This window comes from Rhodofomes roseus, assembly GCF_022264815.1.
Source record: "Rhodofomes roseus strain CIRM-BRFM 1785 chromosome Unknown C8Q71scaffold_9, whole genome shotgun sequence".
Taxonomy (NCBI): domain Eukaryota; kingdom Fungi; phylum Basidiomycota; class Agaricomycetes; order Polyporales; family Fomitopsidaceae; genus Rhodofomes; species Rhodofomes roseus.
The window spans coordinates 665,359-679,340 of record NW_025952965.1 but is presented as its reverse complement, the minus strand read 5'-3'; the positions used below and the strand labels follow the sequence as shown (position 1 = coordinate 679,340).

Sequence of the window (13,982 nt, the reverse complement as noted above, 5' to 3'; positions counted from 1 at the left end):
GACACCCCGCGGGTGCCTGTCGTGACCGAGCGTCCGCGTACGTCGAGCGGTGCTGCTAGGATCCCTTCCACGGCCAGTGCTCAGTCTGGCTCCGGTGATCAACATCTTCGAACGGCTCGTGTGCTTAGTTCCCAGGTGAAGCCTTCTACGGTGGCCGAGAGGACGAGGACGAAGAGTGGACCTCAGCTCGCATCTGGCCTGGTCAATGACAATAATATCTCTCGGGCTTCGGTGGCTGCGGCACAAGTCTCTCCCGCACCTAGTACCACTGCCTCTACCTTGCGGACGCCGTCCTCTGGAGTTCGCCCCCGCTCGGTGACTGAGGTATCTTCCGCGAAGAACAGGGATCCTGCTAGGCTTGCGAGTCATCGTGCAAGGCAAACCTCCGCTTCTAGCTACGTCGTCGGGGCCTCTAGCACGGTCAACGGTTCCTCTCGGTCTACGGGAAAGGCCGCTGTGGGCAATGTCGACGCCAAGGTTAGGTCTATCCAACCTCCGCCGCCGCCGCCGCAGACGACTGCGACACCTGCTGGGGAAAGCACTGGGCCTCAGCCGACATCAGAGCTCCGCGCGAGCGCCGTTCCTGTTGCAGGGAAAGCCACGCACTCTGTAACCAGCACAAGCGCAAGTCGGCCTTCCGCATTGCAAGGCACGAATGGGCGACCGATCCTCCTGCCGAAGTTCAAGTTTGACCCCGATACCACTGCACGTCGTCGCCCAGATGACGCGGCCGCAAGGATGAATACTCGCCGAGCATCTCGCCCTTACCATCAGGTTCGTAGCAAATTCGAGATCACTGTCTCTACGTCTCCGAGACCAGATGCATCTCGGACTGCCTTGGCATCGACAGCAGCACAGGCGCGTAGGGCACGCTTGGTAGACAAGTTCGACATGGCGGAGGTCAAGGCTTGTCTCTTCGGCCGTACAGTGTCAACTGGCCCTCCACGCCCTTATACCGCTGCTCTCCGCCTGTGGCTCCGGCTTCTGCCTGGCGTGAACGCTCTGTTCAAGGTGCAGGGATTGACTGTCGTCGCGGACTTAGAAGCCAAGCCCCAGGTGTTTGCTGCGCGCAGGCTCAGGGGCGCCTCTCCCCCGTCTCGCTGTACAATCGCGGCATTCTTGAAGAGCAGGCCTGTTACTCAAAGCACGCTGGTCATCTCGCGCAGATTTGCTGGTGTCCCCGTCGAACGGTTTAGCATGGAGATCATGCCGTCACCCGAGCTTCCACAAAGTGTTTGGACGCCCGCTCCTCCCGCGACGTCTCCTCGCTTGGCGCCATGGACACCAGTAGTTCCTTGGCAAATGCCCGCATCCGTCGAGGACGTCTTCTTCCCTGGTGGTCCCTTCACTGAGGTGGCGGAAGAGGAGAAGCCGCTCATCCCTACGCCTGGGACGCAGAGGCCGCGCAAGCAGACCCTGACGAGGGCCCTCAATCGGATGTCTCGATTGGGCACCCCGACTCGTGCACCTCATCTTGCGCGTCCTCTCATAGGGGGTTCGAAGATGGATGCGTACTTGTTGGCGCTCGAGGCGCAGACCTTCGATGTTGGGGGGCCTGGAGGACGCGGCGCCATTGGATCGGCCACCCATGTACGCAGGGCTTTAATCAGGACGTTGAAGACGGCCTGTCGGGCTGCTTGTCGTGGCGCCACCAGACTGGTCCTCAGTCCGTGGAGGCTCCTCCTGCAAGTGCTCTTGCGCAAGTGATGTTCATGGCATGTGAATCGTTACTGTATGTCATGCACTGCCCTGTGGTTGAACGTTCTTGATCTCTGGATTTGGACTTGTTTGAGGTTGATCGTCACCGTGGTACTGTAATCCATTCATGTCGATCCACTCAGCTCTTGTTGGCGATTGTGTAGTTTGTATTCTCGATATGTGTGGCAGCATCGTGTAGCGTGTATCATTACTATGCATGTTCACTGGGTTTCTGTAGAATGTGAGGTTCGTTATCGACTTGTGGACGGCTACTGTACATCAGTCGAACAACGCGTGGACAGCTCAAGTACAGCGCAGGGCTGGAGAAGCGCCGGCAACGGGCAGCGCCCTGGCTGTCCTACTAATTGGCTGGGAGGCTCGTCCCTACCACCGTCTTCACTCGGCCTCGAGCCCTTCCTCCTCCCTGTCCCACCTTTTCTGCCCGCCGTCACCGGCCTCTGTGCCCTGGCCTGAGACTTTGCTGCATTCACTGGGCTTTCGTCGTCCGCTTACCTCGGTGCACGCTGCCCTTAGCCATCTCTAGCCTATGCTTCCAGCCATGCAGACGCGCTTATCTTTCCTGCTGGCCATAATATCCCTCGCAGTTCCTCAAGTCTGCGCATCTAATTTTACGTTCTTTTACGGAAATGCATCACAATGCGGAGACTTCGCCATTACATGGTCTGGTGGGTCGTGGCTGCGGCGCGGAATGTGACCGTGTACTGACCGGTGGCTTCGGCATATGCAGGAGGCACGGCACCCTACCAACTCACCCTGATCCCTGTAAGCACGTTCTTCGGCGAAGCTTGATTTACCTTGGGAGCTTACCGTCGGCGCGTGGACAGTCGTTCAACCGCCCTATCACGCACTCCATTCCGACGTCGAGCTACAGCAATGGCCAAGGATCCTATTCGCTGCAACTCCCAGTGAATTCCAGCCAGCAACTCGTTGCCGTGATGTCGGATGCCTCAGGTTTTGGGACAGGCGGGGTCTCGGAGGTCATGACAGTCGGTGCGGGAAGTTCTGACTGTAATAGGTCATGGCAAGGTATGGTATTCAACTCCTTCAATCTTTTCTCGACGCGTCATAACCTCCTCAAAAAGCGGTTGACTTCTATTACGACACCGATATGGCTCTCGATCAATGCCGGTAAGTCCAGAGGTGTTCAATATGGGAAAGAATATTCATGGTGTGCGTAGGACTTACTCATTCGCCAACTACACCGGAGCAGTGCAACCTGTCACCATCACTGTATGACCATTCTCATACTCTCTGTACGGGCTACACACCTAATTGCATGTACCCAGGGTATAATTCCGGGAGGCACGACCTTCGTGCTGAATCCTCCCACAGGCCCGACTGACTTCGAGTGGATCGTCGACGTTGCTTCCGGAACGGAGCTCATGTTCTTTATGACTGATTCGAAAGGACGATCTGGTGGAGCCTCACAGTTGGATGAAGTCGGTCTGTCTGGCGATCCATCCTGTCTTACGGGCGCCTATCCATCGTCCTTGTCGGTCCATCCGTCGGGCACAGCTACGGCAGCTGCTAGTGCCTCAGCGGCTGGTAACACAGGCACGTCGTCCTCGCCAACGGGAGCCATTGTTGGCGCGGTCGTTGGTGGCGTGGTAGGCCTCGGTCTCGTCGCCGCAGCTGTCTTCCTTTATCTGCGGAAAGAACGACGCAAAGGGCGTTACGGACAGAACGGCGCACTCCCGTATCGGGGAACGAGACCAAGGAGCGACGAAGTTGATCTCGCAGCAGACGGAGGAGATGACGTACCTCCCCCACATGTTGTCCAACCTTACCCGTTCTTCAACCCCACCGGGAGCATCCATTCGCAAGGGCAACAGTCCATCCAACCATACCCGTACTTCAACCCCACCGGCAGCGTTAACTCACAAGGACAGCAGTCCATCGGCGGTGCGCAATCGACAGTCAGTCTCATACGTCCGATGAGCTACGCTGAGTCGCAAGGCTACGCGCATCCAGACCAGTACACCCACGGCGTCGCGGTGCACTCGCGTAACAACTCCCTCGTCGACGGCAGATCCACGTTCGCAGGCACGCAGGCGGGTACACGCTTAAGTGGCATCTCGAATCCGCGAACGCTGGCATCGCAGACGCAAACCTCGCAAACGCCGACCACGCCGACCTCGCAGACGCCGTCGCAGGGCCTCTCATCTGCGTCCAGGCGAAAAGCTGCTATGGCGGGCGTCACGCCGTACCAGCCCGCGCCGCCGCGCTTCATCCTGCATACGGACGCAGAGGACGTCATCGAGCTGCCGCCGCAGTACACCTCCCTGCGCATGCCGTCCGCGCTCACGCAGGCGACGGACTCGGACGATCGCAGAGCGTCCGGGTCGGGGAACAAGCTCCCGCCCACTTATCCACCACCACCACTTTCCGTCAACCCAGAGGCCGCCCCACCGGACTCTGCTGGACCACCGTCAAGCATCATCGAGGAGGACCACCCCCATGCAGGTCTGCCGGAGCCCATGGCACCGTCCTCGGCGCGGTCACCCGCCTCCGCACCGCCGTCGTACGACTCAAGACCAACATAGCCTGCATCCCATCCCGGACAGTGGGAGACATACACTCACCCACGACTTGCATATTTAAAACAAACGGACACTGTTCTGTACCTGTCGCGCGTCCTTCTGCTCCGCTTATCTCCGTCTGGCATTCTGGTTCACTTCGTCTTCCGACTTCAAGCTTCATACCTCACCAGAGTCGTGCGCGGCTCCATCATTGGGCCGGTCTTCTATACTCATCTATCAGTACGATACGTTCCTTGTGTCTTGTCTGTCATTCATTTCATGTGCTATCTGCTTACGGTAGATTGTCTGTCTAGGGCAATGGACCTTAGTCTTCCCCGTGTCGATGTGGTGCGCCGCGTGAGCGAGCAATCGAATCTGTAGCGAATGGAGTTCCTCGAATGTGATGCATTACGGGCTTATGTGAGCCCAGTCTACTATTGCGGACTACAGCCGACGGATGTATGTACGTCGCGGCGGTCCAAGCATCAAAACGTAGGTGACGATGAATGTGGGGGACAGGTTGAGAGAAATGAGAAGCAAATACGAGGAGGATGACAATGAGACGGAGAGGATGAGGTGCTACTAGAAGACAGTTCCTCTGGATACATATGCAAGTGTGAGTAGAGCAGAGCAGGCGTACAGTGCGCGACGGCGGAGAGAGCGGATAATATACAGTTACACGAGGCTCTTGATTTCTGCGCGCTCCGGTGGTAGCGACCAGCGGCGTCCGTACATGTTATTACTGTAGTACGGCGACAGGCTCGGCCACGGCCATGGGTTGGTCCGCGGGCGTGTCGAGCCCTGTGCGTTCAAGCGCTGCCACAAGGGAGTCTGTCTCCTTGCGGCGCCTGTGACGCTTCCTCCGGTCGTCCTTGATCATGCGCGAGATGAGGCGACGATGCGCACCCTGTTGGCCAGCGTTGGAGGTGAACCGGCGGGAGTCGCAAGTTAGCTCGATGCTCGCGAGCAAGCGGAGGGTCTCCGAGTTGTTCTGAGCCTGCAGATTATTCAGACCGACATGTTTAGCGATGACGAATGTGCACGGAGGAGAGGAGGATGACTTACGTTGAAGGACCATGAGACTACACGCGTGCCCTCGACGCAACCCACCACGACAAAGTTGCCGCGTTTCTCTGCTTGGAGAGGGGCGTCCTACGAAATGTATTACTCATCGTGTGTGGCAGGCAATACAACCGAGGCTCACCTCTCCGAAGGTAGTCATAATCTTGCGAGAGGCAGCAGCACGCACGACTGCGAGTAAGGACGGGCATGAGCTTTAGTTAATCTAGAGGTAGGGCCACATACCAATGCGCGACTGCTCCTGAGCAACGAGTCCGCGACCCAGATACGTCCACGAATCCCTGTCTGGCCTACGAATGTGTACTTTCACTGAGATGTCCCGGAAGGGGTCGCGTGCTTGAGTTGCGTTGGCCACAATGTTGCGCATCTCTTCATATAGGCGATCCAGCTCGGTCAGCACTGGTGTTTGACGAGATGTAGAGCGCAGCGCAGAAGGCATGCATGCCACCTACCGTTGGAGGAGCTCGGGTCTTGGATCACAGGTAGCTGGCTGCTTGAGGGCGCAAAGGTGGTCTGAGGCTGCGGTGGGGGTACCGACCCGCCGACGTCCATGACGGTGTCCATGTCCATCTGCACTCGCGTCAGTAGACCGCTACGGAAGTGCCAGTTAGATGAGACACACATCTTCCGTCATTTTGGGCTGTATATACTGCGACACTTGTCGGATGAGTGTGGCTTTGAAGGAGGTCGTGCGAGGGAGGAAGAGACGAGGGTCCGGCTTCCAAGCCATGGGGAGGGGTCCGCAACACCCTCACGTGATGCCCATGTGTGGCCTGAGTTCAATTCAAACCCGCCAGGTCTCCCGTCCTGTCCACCTCCGCCACCCTACTACTGTGCCCGAAACGGTGCGCTGCAGTGCGTGGTCTGTATGCTGGCGAGAAACAATGTACTCATCCCTCAGATGGCGGGAGCACGCTCAACTGCGCTACACGCCTTGGACGCGATGTAATGACGCGACGCGACGCGTCTCGCGTAGCGGACCCATGGGCACGCGTATATCAAGCTCGGTCCGACGCAACGGCCTTCTCGAGTACGTACAATGCAGCTGTGTAAAGTCTACGAAAATGCCGCGTTGCCCCTTGCCACGCCTCTCCGTGTGTCGCATACGTCGTACAAAGACATGCCCCGGTGCGGCAACTGATGCATTGTGCTGACCGCGACGATGGTTCCCCGCCCAGAGCCATAGCGACCTGCAGGACTAGCTCACTCTTGTTCTTTAGGCACCGTGCCTGAGGCAGGCGACAATGGAATCCTCCTTGCCACTCACAGGACGCCGCTGCCACTGGTGGCATGCTAGTCCTTGAAAGGGCATGGGAGACCTCCCTCGTCGGTATAAAAGGACTCGTCAGCGCGGGCATGGTATGCAATATCTTCTCTACCCTCAAAGGACATCATCATGCCATACAATTCTGGCCCCCGGACCCTGCACCCGCGGTACCCAATGAACCAGGAGTCTCTGACACTGTCTCAAGAGGCCCGCGATCTGTCGCACGCCGAGGAGGTGAACCAACAGGTAGCTCAGATGACCATGGACAACGCAAGGCTTTATCGCGCTCAAGCCAGGGTCCGTACCACAAACAAGTCTGTCATCTTGCCTACTAACTCAATGCGATGACGATTAGGCGGAAGCGAAGGACGTCGACTGGAGCCCCAGTCAGCAAAGCAGCTTTAGTAGGACGGACTCAATGAGCAGCGACATCAGCGCGGACGACGACGACTTCTTCGACAACGGATCCCCATTCTCGGACGATCTCGCTGTGGTGTCCACGCCCGCGCGCTTGGGTTATTCGAAGTATGCGCAGAGCAGACGCATAACGAGCCCCCCGGGGAGCACGAACGGTGACGCGACCGAAGCAGACGACCTCAGCGAGCACGAGGACGATGACAGCAGCGAGACCGACACTGAGGCTACGCACAGTCTCGCCAGTCGTTTCCCCGAGGACAAGCTCGACGCGAGAAAGCTGCGCAAAATCGTCGAGGAGATCCTAGGGCGGCCGAATATCGAGAATCCTCATACGCAACTCGAGGAGATCGGGGAGAAGCACAAGCTGGATCGGGTGGACAGATTGAAGCTGAAGCAGTTCGTTGAGGATTACGGAGAGCAGGCGCTGGAGTGGGATGACGAGGAGCTGGTTGATGTCGCGCAGAGGGACTGGCCATTGCTTCTGGAGAACAGGTATTGAGGCTCAAGTCGGACATAGTGGATCTTAGTCTGGTGTACAACATGGCATAGCAGTATCAGCAGGGTATTACGATTATAGTCACATAATGGATACGTTCTTGAAGATCATCGCTGCTCGGGATTGAGATACGAACCCGCGACAAGGCACAGATTGCGAGGTGTGAACTGCACGTTGGTTATAGGCGTGCGTTTCGTCGGGAACGTCGCAAGCAGGTCCGACCTATTCACGATATTAGGATCTCCAGCATCGTGCAACAAGAGGACTGTAGACTCACGTCTCGATGCTTTCCTCTTCCTTGCCGTTCGTCGTGGGTGCGTCGCCGTTGACACCATTGGCGGTGTTCCCATTGGTGAGGACGCCATTCTCCTTGACCTTACTTTGGGGACCGCCCGCCGCGGCAATGTCCCAACACCGCACCGTCCAGTCTGCGCCGCCGGAGACGAGCATAGACGACTCCTCGCTGAATGCAAGCGAATATACAGACGCGGTGTGCCCCGTCATCTTCTTTATCCGTTTTCCAGAGCCAAGGTCCCACAGGTTGATGGCAAGATCCTCGCCTATCGGATGTGTTCGTCAGTTTTGGACACGACAGTGAGTACGAGGGGGTCATACCAGCAGTGGCGAGATACCGCCCGTTGGGACTGAAAGCGAGCGTCGAGACGATGCCTTGGTGCCCGATGAAGACTCGCACACATGACCCGCGCTGCACATCCCATAATCGTGCTGTCCAGTCGCTGGAGCCCGTCGCAAGGTAGATCGAGTTGGGATGGAAGCGCACACACTACAGGCATAATCATCAGCTCCCCGGAATACGTGGTGAAGAGAGGGGTACTCACGTCCACATCGCTCAAGTGCCCCGCGTACACCCGCAGAGTCGACGTCCTGTCCGTTGACCATAGTCTTGCTGTCCGGTCGCGACTCGCCGTCGCGAAGTAGATACCCATCGGGCCCCATTGTACATCCCACACAGGATTCTGGTGCCCCCGGTACGCGACAACGTTCGTCATCGTGTCGAGCGACCACAACCGTGCTGTCGCATCTGCCGACGAGGAAAGCAGGTATCGCGGGGGCGCGGCGGAGCCACTAGTGGGGTCGAAGGAAACGGAGTAGACGGGCCCACTGTGGCCGATGAGTTTGCGGGTCGTTGAACCGCCCTTCTCGCGGATCTTTTTCAGTGATGACACTAGGCGACAGCTCAAGTCGGCTCGGATAAACGAGGAGACGAGTACTCACTGTCACGTATTGAAGAGGCATTAAAGTCACTCCGGTAGCCTTTAAGCTTTTCGCCTTTAAGACTCCATAAACGGATATAGCTTTCAGAGAAGCCAGCGGCCATTAAGGACGTATCCTGTGAGAATGTGCAACATGGCACACTGAATGTCTGTCGTCAGACGGACAAGCGGTGTCTCGAGCAGCGGAAGGACTCACCCCTCACCGACGTCGTGTAATGTATATGCGCAAATACTCGGCAGCGGCTGATTCTTCACGACACCTTGTGTTGTTCGCACCTCCGTGCGTTCCAACCGTATGCGTTTTCGTGCATCGCGGACCTTCTCGACTTCCCTTTTGATATCCATCGTACGGAAAGACGGTGGATACGGTGGCAGTTCAGACTGGGGGACCCCGCCAGTTTCTTGTGTGGGGCGATTGTAAAGGATTTTGAGGTCGTCATGAACGCCGGGATCTCGCTCAACTAGGGCCTGATCTCTGAGCGCGCGGTCCGTCTCCGTACGCAGCTCTTCCGACATTGCTGGCATACCGAGCTTCAGCTCTCCTTTAGACGCATTGAATGACTGTGCATTTGTGAACGATGAAGAGCCGCTCGCTTGTGGGATGACGGACGTGAGGAGGCCAGTGGATTCCTCCCATGCATTCTCTGACACGGATGTCGTCGTCGACGATGTGACTGAGGCAAATAGTGAGGACAAGATCCCCGAGCCATGCAGATGTAATATAGGCTTACCGTCAAACCTGAGATGATTATTGACTACTCGCAGGACGGCGGCCCGTCCCCTCTTACCCCTCTTGCCGCTGAACCCCTCTCCCGAGCCCATCGGTTCTCCTCCAACTCCTTCGGTGAGCCAGCCGACCAGGAGGCCAAATCCTGACCGGCTCATACGCACTGTGTATTTCTCATTGCGGAAGCGCTGTGCGAGTTCATCATTCTGGACATGGAGGGGTAGGAGCAGTGTTGATAGATGATGCAAAGTAGGTGCATGGGTAGGTGCTAGAGACGGTGAGAACTCGGCGTAGAACTTCAAGGCTTGATGCCGGACGAGAAGGATTGTCAGTCATCATTCTCGACCACAGTCCCTTGCTTGCTCACCAGCTTCCTTGAATCCATGCTGGATGAGATCGAGATAGAAATGGCAGAAGATGGGGAATATTATGGGTCTGAATTCAGGCTAATGCGAGTTGAACATTTGTTTGGCATGCTAGTTACAGTGCATACTCACTCGGTACATGTCAAGAGATCCATCCACCCACGCCTCGAGCTCCCGAAAGCCCTCCTGCTTGTCGGTGGGATCGAGAGACAGTATCTCCTCTGCCCCAACAGCATCAATGCTAGATATGAGGTTCTGAATGGTGGCAGGGTTGCCCATCGAGGCAAGCTCCTGTAGGACACTCGCGGCATCCTTGAAGGCATTCTCGCCTGGACGGTTCGCCTTTTGCGCATACACAGATAATGCCTTGACCAGGTCCTCAGCGGATATTGTCGAGGAGGTCGAGGACGTTGAGGTGGATGCCTCCGGCTGTGTCTCTAGTGCAGTCAGGAACTCCTTCTCAGCACCCTTGTACCCCTTGTCTCGCAAGTAATCCAAGATGGCCTTGTTGACGCCATTAGCAGTCTCCGAGGTGGCCACATTTGTTCCAGAAGGAGATGTCACATCAGGGGTGGAGGGTGCAGGCGTGGCTGCCGACATAGTGGTTGGAGGAGTCGGTGTAACTGCCAGTGTATGTACTTGTGCCAGTGGCTGGCGAACGCGTTGAACGCGTCCCACGTGATGCCATTCCTCGTACGTACGCGGGTGTTCCGGTCCGCTTCGAACGGCAAGCACGAACTCCTCCCCTTCGACCCGCCCCGTACCCCGTCAACACAAACACTCCCTTCGACCTAATTAGCTTGTTGTAGGTTAATAGTGTACAGCAGTTTCTCTGCGAGGGTCGACGCTGCATGAGTCACCATTTCTCCAGATGATATGTATAGCGGGACACCTGAGTGCAAGTTCATCAAAGGCCTCCATCGCTTCAAGTACCAGTACAGCGCGAACGAACTGCGTAATACATCATGGTACACATATTGTTGTCTATCCGTACTCGATCCGGAGGACCGTATTCTTTCTGGTGTATGCTAGGTGTGAGGTAACAAGGCGTGAGGCATTCAGCATAGCCAACGACACCTCGGAGTCAAATCTAGTATCGGCGTCCTCGCGCACGCTTTGAGTACCCACCACGGTACGAGCTTCCCCCACTACTCGGGCGCGACGACGACGAGTATTGAGTATAGGTCCTTTTCTGCGTTGTCTTCGGGGGAGGCGGCGGCGGATCCTTGTTCACGTATCCGGCCTTCTTGCACTCCTTCTCGAACGCTTCGACTAACGCCTTGAAGTCTACGTGCACCATACTCCCGAACAGCGGATGTGCGGCGGACCATTTATTAACGGTGAGTCTTGGGGACGTGATACCGAAGGCCATCCGTGCGAGCAGACGCGGATCGTCACGGACAGTGCAGACGTCCAGGATTGCCCGGATCTGCCGCGGGTCGGGCTTGCTAACCGCTGTTGCCGCGAACTCGACACCAGACCCGATCAAGCAGAAGCTGCATTTGCCACACATCTGATTCGGCACTGCGTCATCATCACCGAAATACGAGGCGAGGGCATGCGCCAGGCCTGTCAGGGTACTGGTATTGAGACACAGCTCGGGAGACCGAACAATGGCGAACCTACAATCATCATTTGTAGCAAACTCCATAACTTGCCGGAGCTTCTGAACCGCCTCTTCCTCGCGGGCCAGCATCTTGTTGTACAGTTGATCTGCCAACACTTGGATCTCTTCAGGTGCCTTGGGTAAGGGCTTCAGGACTTGGTACCGCTGCAAGTGATTGTCGACGTCAACATCGTGCCTTTTGGCGAGTGCGGTACGACTCACAGCCCGGACTTGTGAAGCCTTGGTTGTCACGTGTCCTACGACGATGTACGATGAGGAACGTTGACCTCTGCAAGGAACAGTAGCTCACCTGCGAAATCCCACTCATTGATATACCTTGCAAGGTCGGCGCGACTAAGCCTCGAGTACTCTGCAGCCTTGGCCATATCGATCTGTGATGCAATACGTCTCGTGTCGACATGTATTGCGTTGCCCCACGCAATGCGTTCACGCACCTGATATCCAGTCCCTCTAGGCACCCAGCAAGACTTCAACGCTTGCGCCTGCTTGCTCTTATCTGAGAGGACCTTCTGCCAGCCCTCATTGGTGCGCGCCATGATATCGTACACGGAGTAGTAAGGCGTCACCGCACGGATGTAGCCGTGGTCGAGCTCGAGCTCGGCGAATGAGAGATTCAGCACGTTTTGCTGCGTACCTCAGTTCACGCTATTGTGCCATAGAACGATCTGATATAGGTACCCACCCGAATGTCATATCTATACGAGTATCAGAACCTATAAAACAACAATGAAAGGGACAGAGAGACGTACACCTTTGCCTGTTGGTAATGATTGAAGTCAATGCAACCGTCAGATGCGGGCTTCGCCATTGCAACCTCCTGCAGCCAGAGCTCAATGTCTCGCTTCGCGCAGGTATCACCACGCGCGAAGCCCTCGAGGACAGGGATATCAGCAGCAGAGAGGAACATGAGACATGTCGACTCCTGGCCGTCACGTCCGGCTCTCCCAACTTCCTGACTGTAGTTCTCGAGCGTCTTCGGCATGTGCAAGTGAATGACCTAAGTGGGGTTAGTTTTGACTGACACGTCACAGTAGCTGAAATGACCTGCCTGTCGGATATTCGCTGCACAAAGGATAGCATGAGTACGTGGGCGTGTTACATCGAGTTGTAATACTCACCTTTGTCAATGCCCATACCGAACGCGATCGTAGCGCATACGATGCCTTTCTCCGACTCCATAAACTGAAGTTGGATCCTCTCGCGGTCCTCCGCTGGTAGACCAGCGTGGTATACCATAGGTTCCAGCCCATGGGGTCGCAGATGGTCTGCTATTTCCTCCGCCTGCTTCTGCAGAGTGACATAAATGATGGCTGGGCCCGTCCTGGTCTGCAGCATGGGTAGAATGTGAGCCACTTTCTCGGCTGCGTTGTTCACCACTTGGGCTCTCAATGCAAGGCTGTCGCAGGGTGAGTCCAGCAGGGGCCTGACGAAAGCTAGGCGCGACTTACTTCGGGCGATAGACAGGGATGCGAAAGACACCCTCGGTCGGGTGGATGTAGAAGCTCTTGCAGATGTCCACTGCGACGTTCTTTGTTGCGGTAGCCGTCAAGCACAGAACACGCTCGACATCAAGCTCCTCCGCGAAACGCGCAATCTTCAGGTATTCGGGGCGGAAACTCGCGCCCCACTGGATGCTACGCGTGAGCACAGACCTGTCACGGTCCTTGGCGTAGATGCATACCTGGGAGATACAATGGGACTCATCGACCGCCAGCAGCGAGATCTTGACCTTCCGCATCAGCGCAATAAAAGACTCGTTGTTAAGTCTGCGGAGCAGGTGCCCGTTGAACGACGTGCGAACATTTCCGACTTGGAGCGCACGCACCTCTCCGGGGCTACATAGAGTATCTTCATCGACCCGGTCAGCACCTCTTGCTTGACCCACGCAGCCCTGTCTGCAGACAGGGTACTATCCAAGCTGGCTGCCTTCACATTCCGAGTGACAAGCGCGTCGACTTGGTCCTTCATGAGGGCGATTAAGGGTGAAATGACCAGCGTCAAGCCCTATACGATATATGAGCGGGAGTTCGCATACGTAGACCGAGCACATAGCGTACCTCCAGACAAAGCGCGGGTACTTGGTAACACAAACTTTTGCCGCCTAGAAGATTGCTCAGTACACTCGAGTGGGAAGAAAATGTTCGCCGTACCTCCAGTCGGGAAGAGAACGAGAGCATTATCGTTTTCTACGAGCAGCCTTCGGATAACCTACACTCTCCTCAGTCTTCCTGTACAATAGGAGAGCTCATAACAGTCAAATATACCTCCTCCTGGGTGTGGCGAAACCCAGGGAAGCCAAAGGTCTCTTTAAGAATCGCGTGCGCCTGCTCCATTACGTCTCCTCTTGAGGGAGAGAAGTACAGTACAAGAGGACCGGTCGTGCAAGAAGAGTGGGCGGTCAAAGAGAGCGCGGCGACGCCTTCAATGGACGCGCCCGGTCGCGTCCACGGGACTCGCAGTCACAGCCGCGTTACGCGACGCGCACTGTCACATGCTCGTGTACCTGGAGCCCGCTCAGTGCTCTTCGATC

General features: G+C 56.5%; 5 protein-coding genes across 5 annotated transcripts; 2 read left to right on the top strand and 3 right to left on the bottom strand.

Annotated features, from left to right (window-relative positions):
• The first annotated feature begins 2,040 nt into the window (after positions 1 to 2,040).
• Positions 2,041 to 4,592, top strand: C8Q71DRAFT_589244 (uncharacterized protein). The gene is made up of 6 exons (XM_047919555.1): positions 2,041 to 2,384; positions 2,447 to 2,481; positions 2,544 to 2,745; positions 2,802 to 2,847; positions 2,898 to 2,949; positions 3,006 to 4,592. Exons 1-6 carry the CDS (start codon positions 2,246 to 2,248, stop codon positions 4,260 to 4,262), a joined length of 1,731 nt encoding a protein of 576 aa, XP_047779353.1. The 5' UTR covers positions 2,041 to 2,245; the 3' UTR covers positions 4,263 to 4,592.
• Positions 4,593 to 4,885: 293 nt separating this feature from the next.
• On the bottom strand, positions 4,886 to 6,102 carry C8Q71DRAFT_589222 (uncharacterized protein). Its single transcript, XM_047919554.1, has 6 exons — positions 5,941 to 6,102; positions 5,771 to 5,888; positions 5,544 to 5,717; positions 5,443 to 5,489; positions 5,304 to 5,390; positions 4,886 to 5,235 (listed from the first exon to the last, which is right to left on the bottom strand). Exons 1-6 carry the CDS (start codon positions 6,046 to 6,048, stop codon positions 4,978 to 4,980), a joined length of 792 nt encoding a protein of 263 aa, XP_047779352.1. The 5' UTR covers positions 6,049 to 6,102; the 3' UTR covers positions 4,886 to 4,977.
• A 612-nt stretch (positions 6,103 to 6,714) lies between these two features.
• Positions 6,715 to 7,501, top strand: C8Q71DRAFT_723494 (uncharacterized protein; the record flags this gene model as incomplete). Its single annotated transcript, XM_047921587.1, has 2 exons — positions 6,715 to 6,882; positions 6,941 to 7,501. 2 exons carry the CDS (start codon positions 6,715 to 6,717, stop codon positions 7,499 to 7,501), a joined length of 729 nt encoding a protein of 242 aa, XP_047779351.1.
• Positions 7,497 to 10,544, bottom strand: C8Q71DRAFT_809236 (TFIID and SAGA subunit). Its single transcript, XM_047926031.1, has 9 exons — positions 9,958 to 10,544; positions 9,828 to 9,906; positions 9,465 to 9,764; positions 8,930 to 9,407; positions 8,735 to 8,874; positions 8,338 to 8,684; positions 8,114 to 8,282; positions 7,776 to 8,058; positions 7,497 to 7,720 (listed from the first exon to the last, which is right to left on the bottom strand). The coding sequence occupies exons 1-9, from the start codon at positions 10,423 to 10,425 to the stop codon at positions 7,606 to 7,608; spliced, it is 2,379 nt and encodes a 792-aa protein (XP_047779350.1). The 5' UTR covers positions 10,426 to 10,544; the 3' UTR covers positions 7,497 to 7,605.
• Positions 10,545 to 10,616: 72 nt separating this feature from the next.
• On the bottom strand, positions 10,617 to 13,863 carry C8Q71DRAFT_757094 (ATP-dependent DNA helicase). Its single transcript, XM_047923659.1, has 15 exons — positions 13,717 to 13,863; positions 13,603 to 13,660; positions 13,510 to 13,553; positions 13,278 to 13,456; positions 13,134 to 13,218; positions 12,901 to 13,079; positions 12,571 to 12,848; positions 12,501 to 12,514; positions 12,202 to 12,449; positions 12,135 to 12,147; positions 11,887 to 12,078; positions 11,742 to 11,823; positions 11,654 to 11,688; positions 11,452 to 11,596; positions 10,617 to 11,394 (listed from the first exon to the last, which is right to left on the bottom strand). The coding sequence occupies exons 1-15, from the start codon at positions 13,783 to 13,785 to the stop codon at positions 10,916 to 10,918; spliced, it is 2,100 nt and encodes a 699-aa protein (XP_047779349.1). The 5' UTR covers positions 13,786 to 13,863; the 3' UTR covers positions 10,617 to 10,915.
• Between the last annotated feature and the right edge of the window lie 119 nt (positions 13,864 to 13,982).

Coding starts and splice junctions, on each gene's coding strand:
- C8Q71DRAFT_757094 (XM_047923659.1), bottom strand. CDS start 13,785: ATGGAGCAGGCGCACGCGATTCTTAAAGAGACCTTTGGCTTCCCTGGG. Junction 12,849..12,900: donor ATCCCTGTCTATCGCCCGAA/GTAAGTCGCGCC, acceptor ACCCTGCGACAG/CCTTGCATTGAGAGCCCAAG. Junction 11,395..11,451: donor GTTTGCTACAAATGATGATT/GTAGGTTCGCCA, acceptor GTACCCTGACAG/GCCTGGCGCATGCCCTCGCC.
- C8Q71DRAFT_809236 (XM_047926031.1), bottom strand. CDS start 10,425: ATGTCGGCAGCCACGCCTGCACCCTCCACCCCTGATGTGACATCTCCT. Junction 8,685..8,734: donor TGCCTCTTCAATACGTGACA/GTGAGTACTCGT, acceptor GCTGTCGCCTAG/TGTCATCACTGAAAAAGATC. Junction 8,059..8,113: donor GCGGTATCTCGCCACTGCTG/GTATGACCCCCT, acceptor CACATCCGATAG/GCGAGGATCTTGCCATCAAC.
- C8Q71DRAFT_589222 (XM_047919554.1), bottom strand. CDS start 6,048: ATGGCTTGGAAGCCGGACCCTCGTCTCTTCCTCCCTCGCACGACCTCC. Junction 5,889..5,940: donor AGCCCAAAATGACGGAAGAT/GTGTGTCTCATC, acceptor ACGCGAGTGCAG/ATGGACATGGACACCGTCAT. Junction 5,718..5,770: donor AGACCCGAGCTCCTCCAACG/GTAGGTGGCATG, acceptor GTCAAACACCAG/TGCTGACCGAGCTGGATCGC.
- C8Q71DRAFT_589244 (XM_047919555.1), top strand. CDS start 2,246: ATGCTTCCAGCCATGCAGACGCGCTTATCTTTCCTGCTGGCCATAATA. Junction 2,385..2,446: donor CTTCGCCATTACATGGTCTG/GTGGGTCGTGGC, acceptor CGGCATATGCAG/GAGGCACGGCACCCTACCAA. Junction 2,482..2,543: donor ACCAACTCACCCTGATCCCT/GTAAGCACGTTC, acceptor GCGCGTGGACAG/TCGTTCAACCGCCCTATCAC.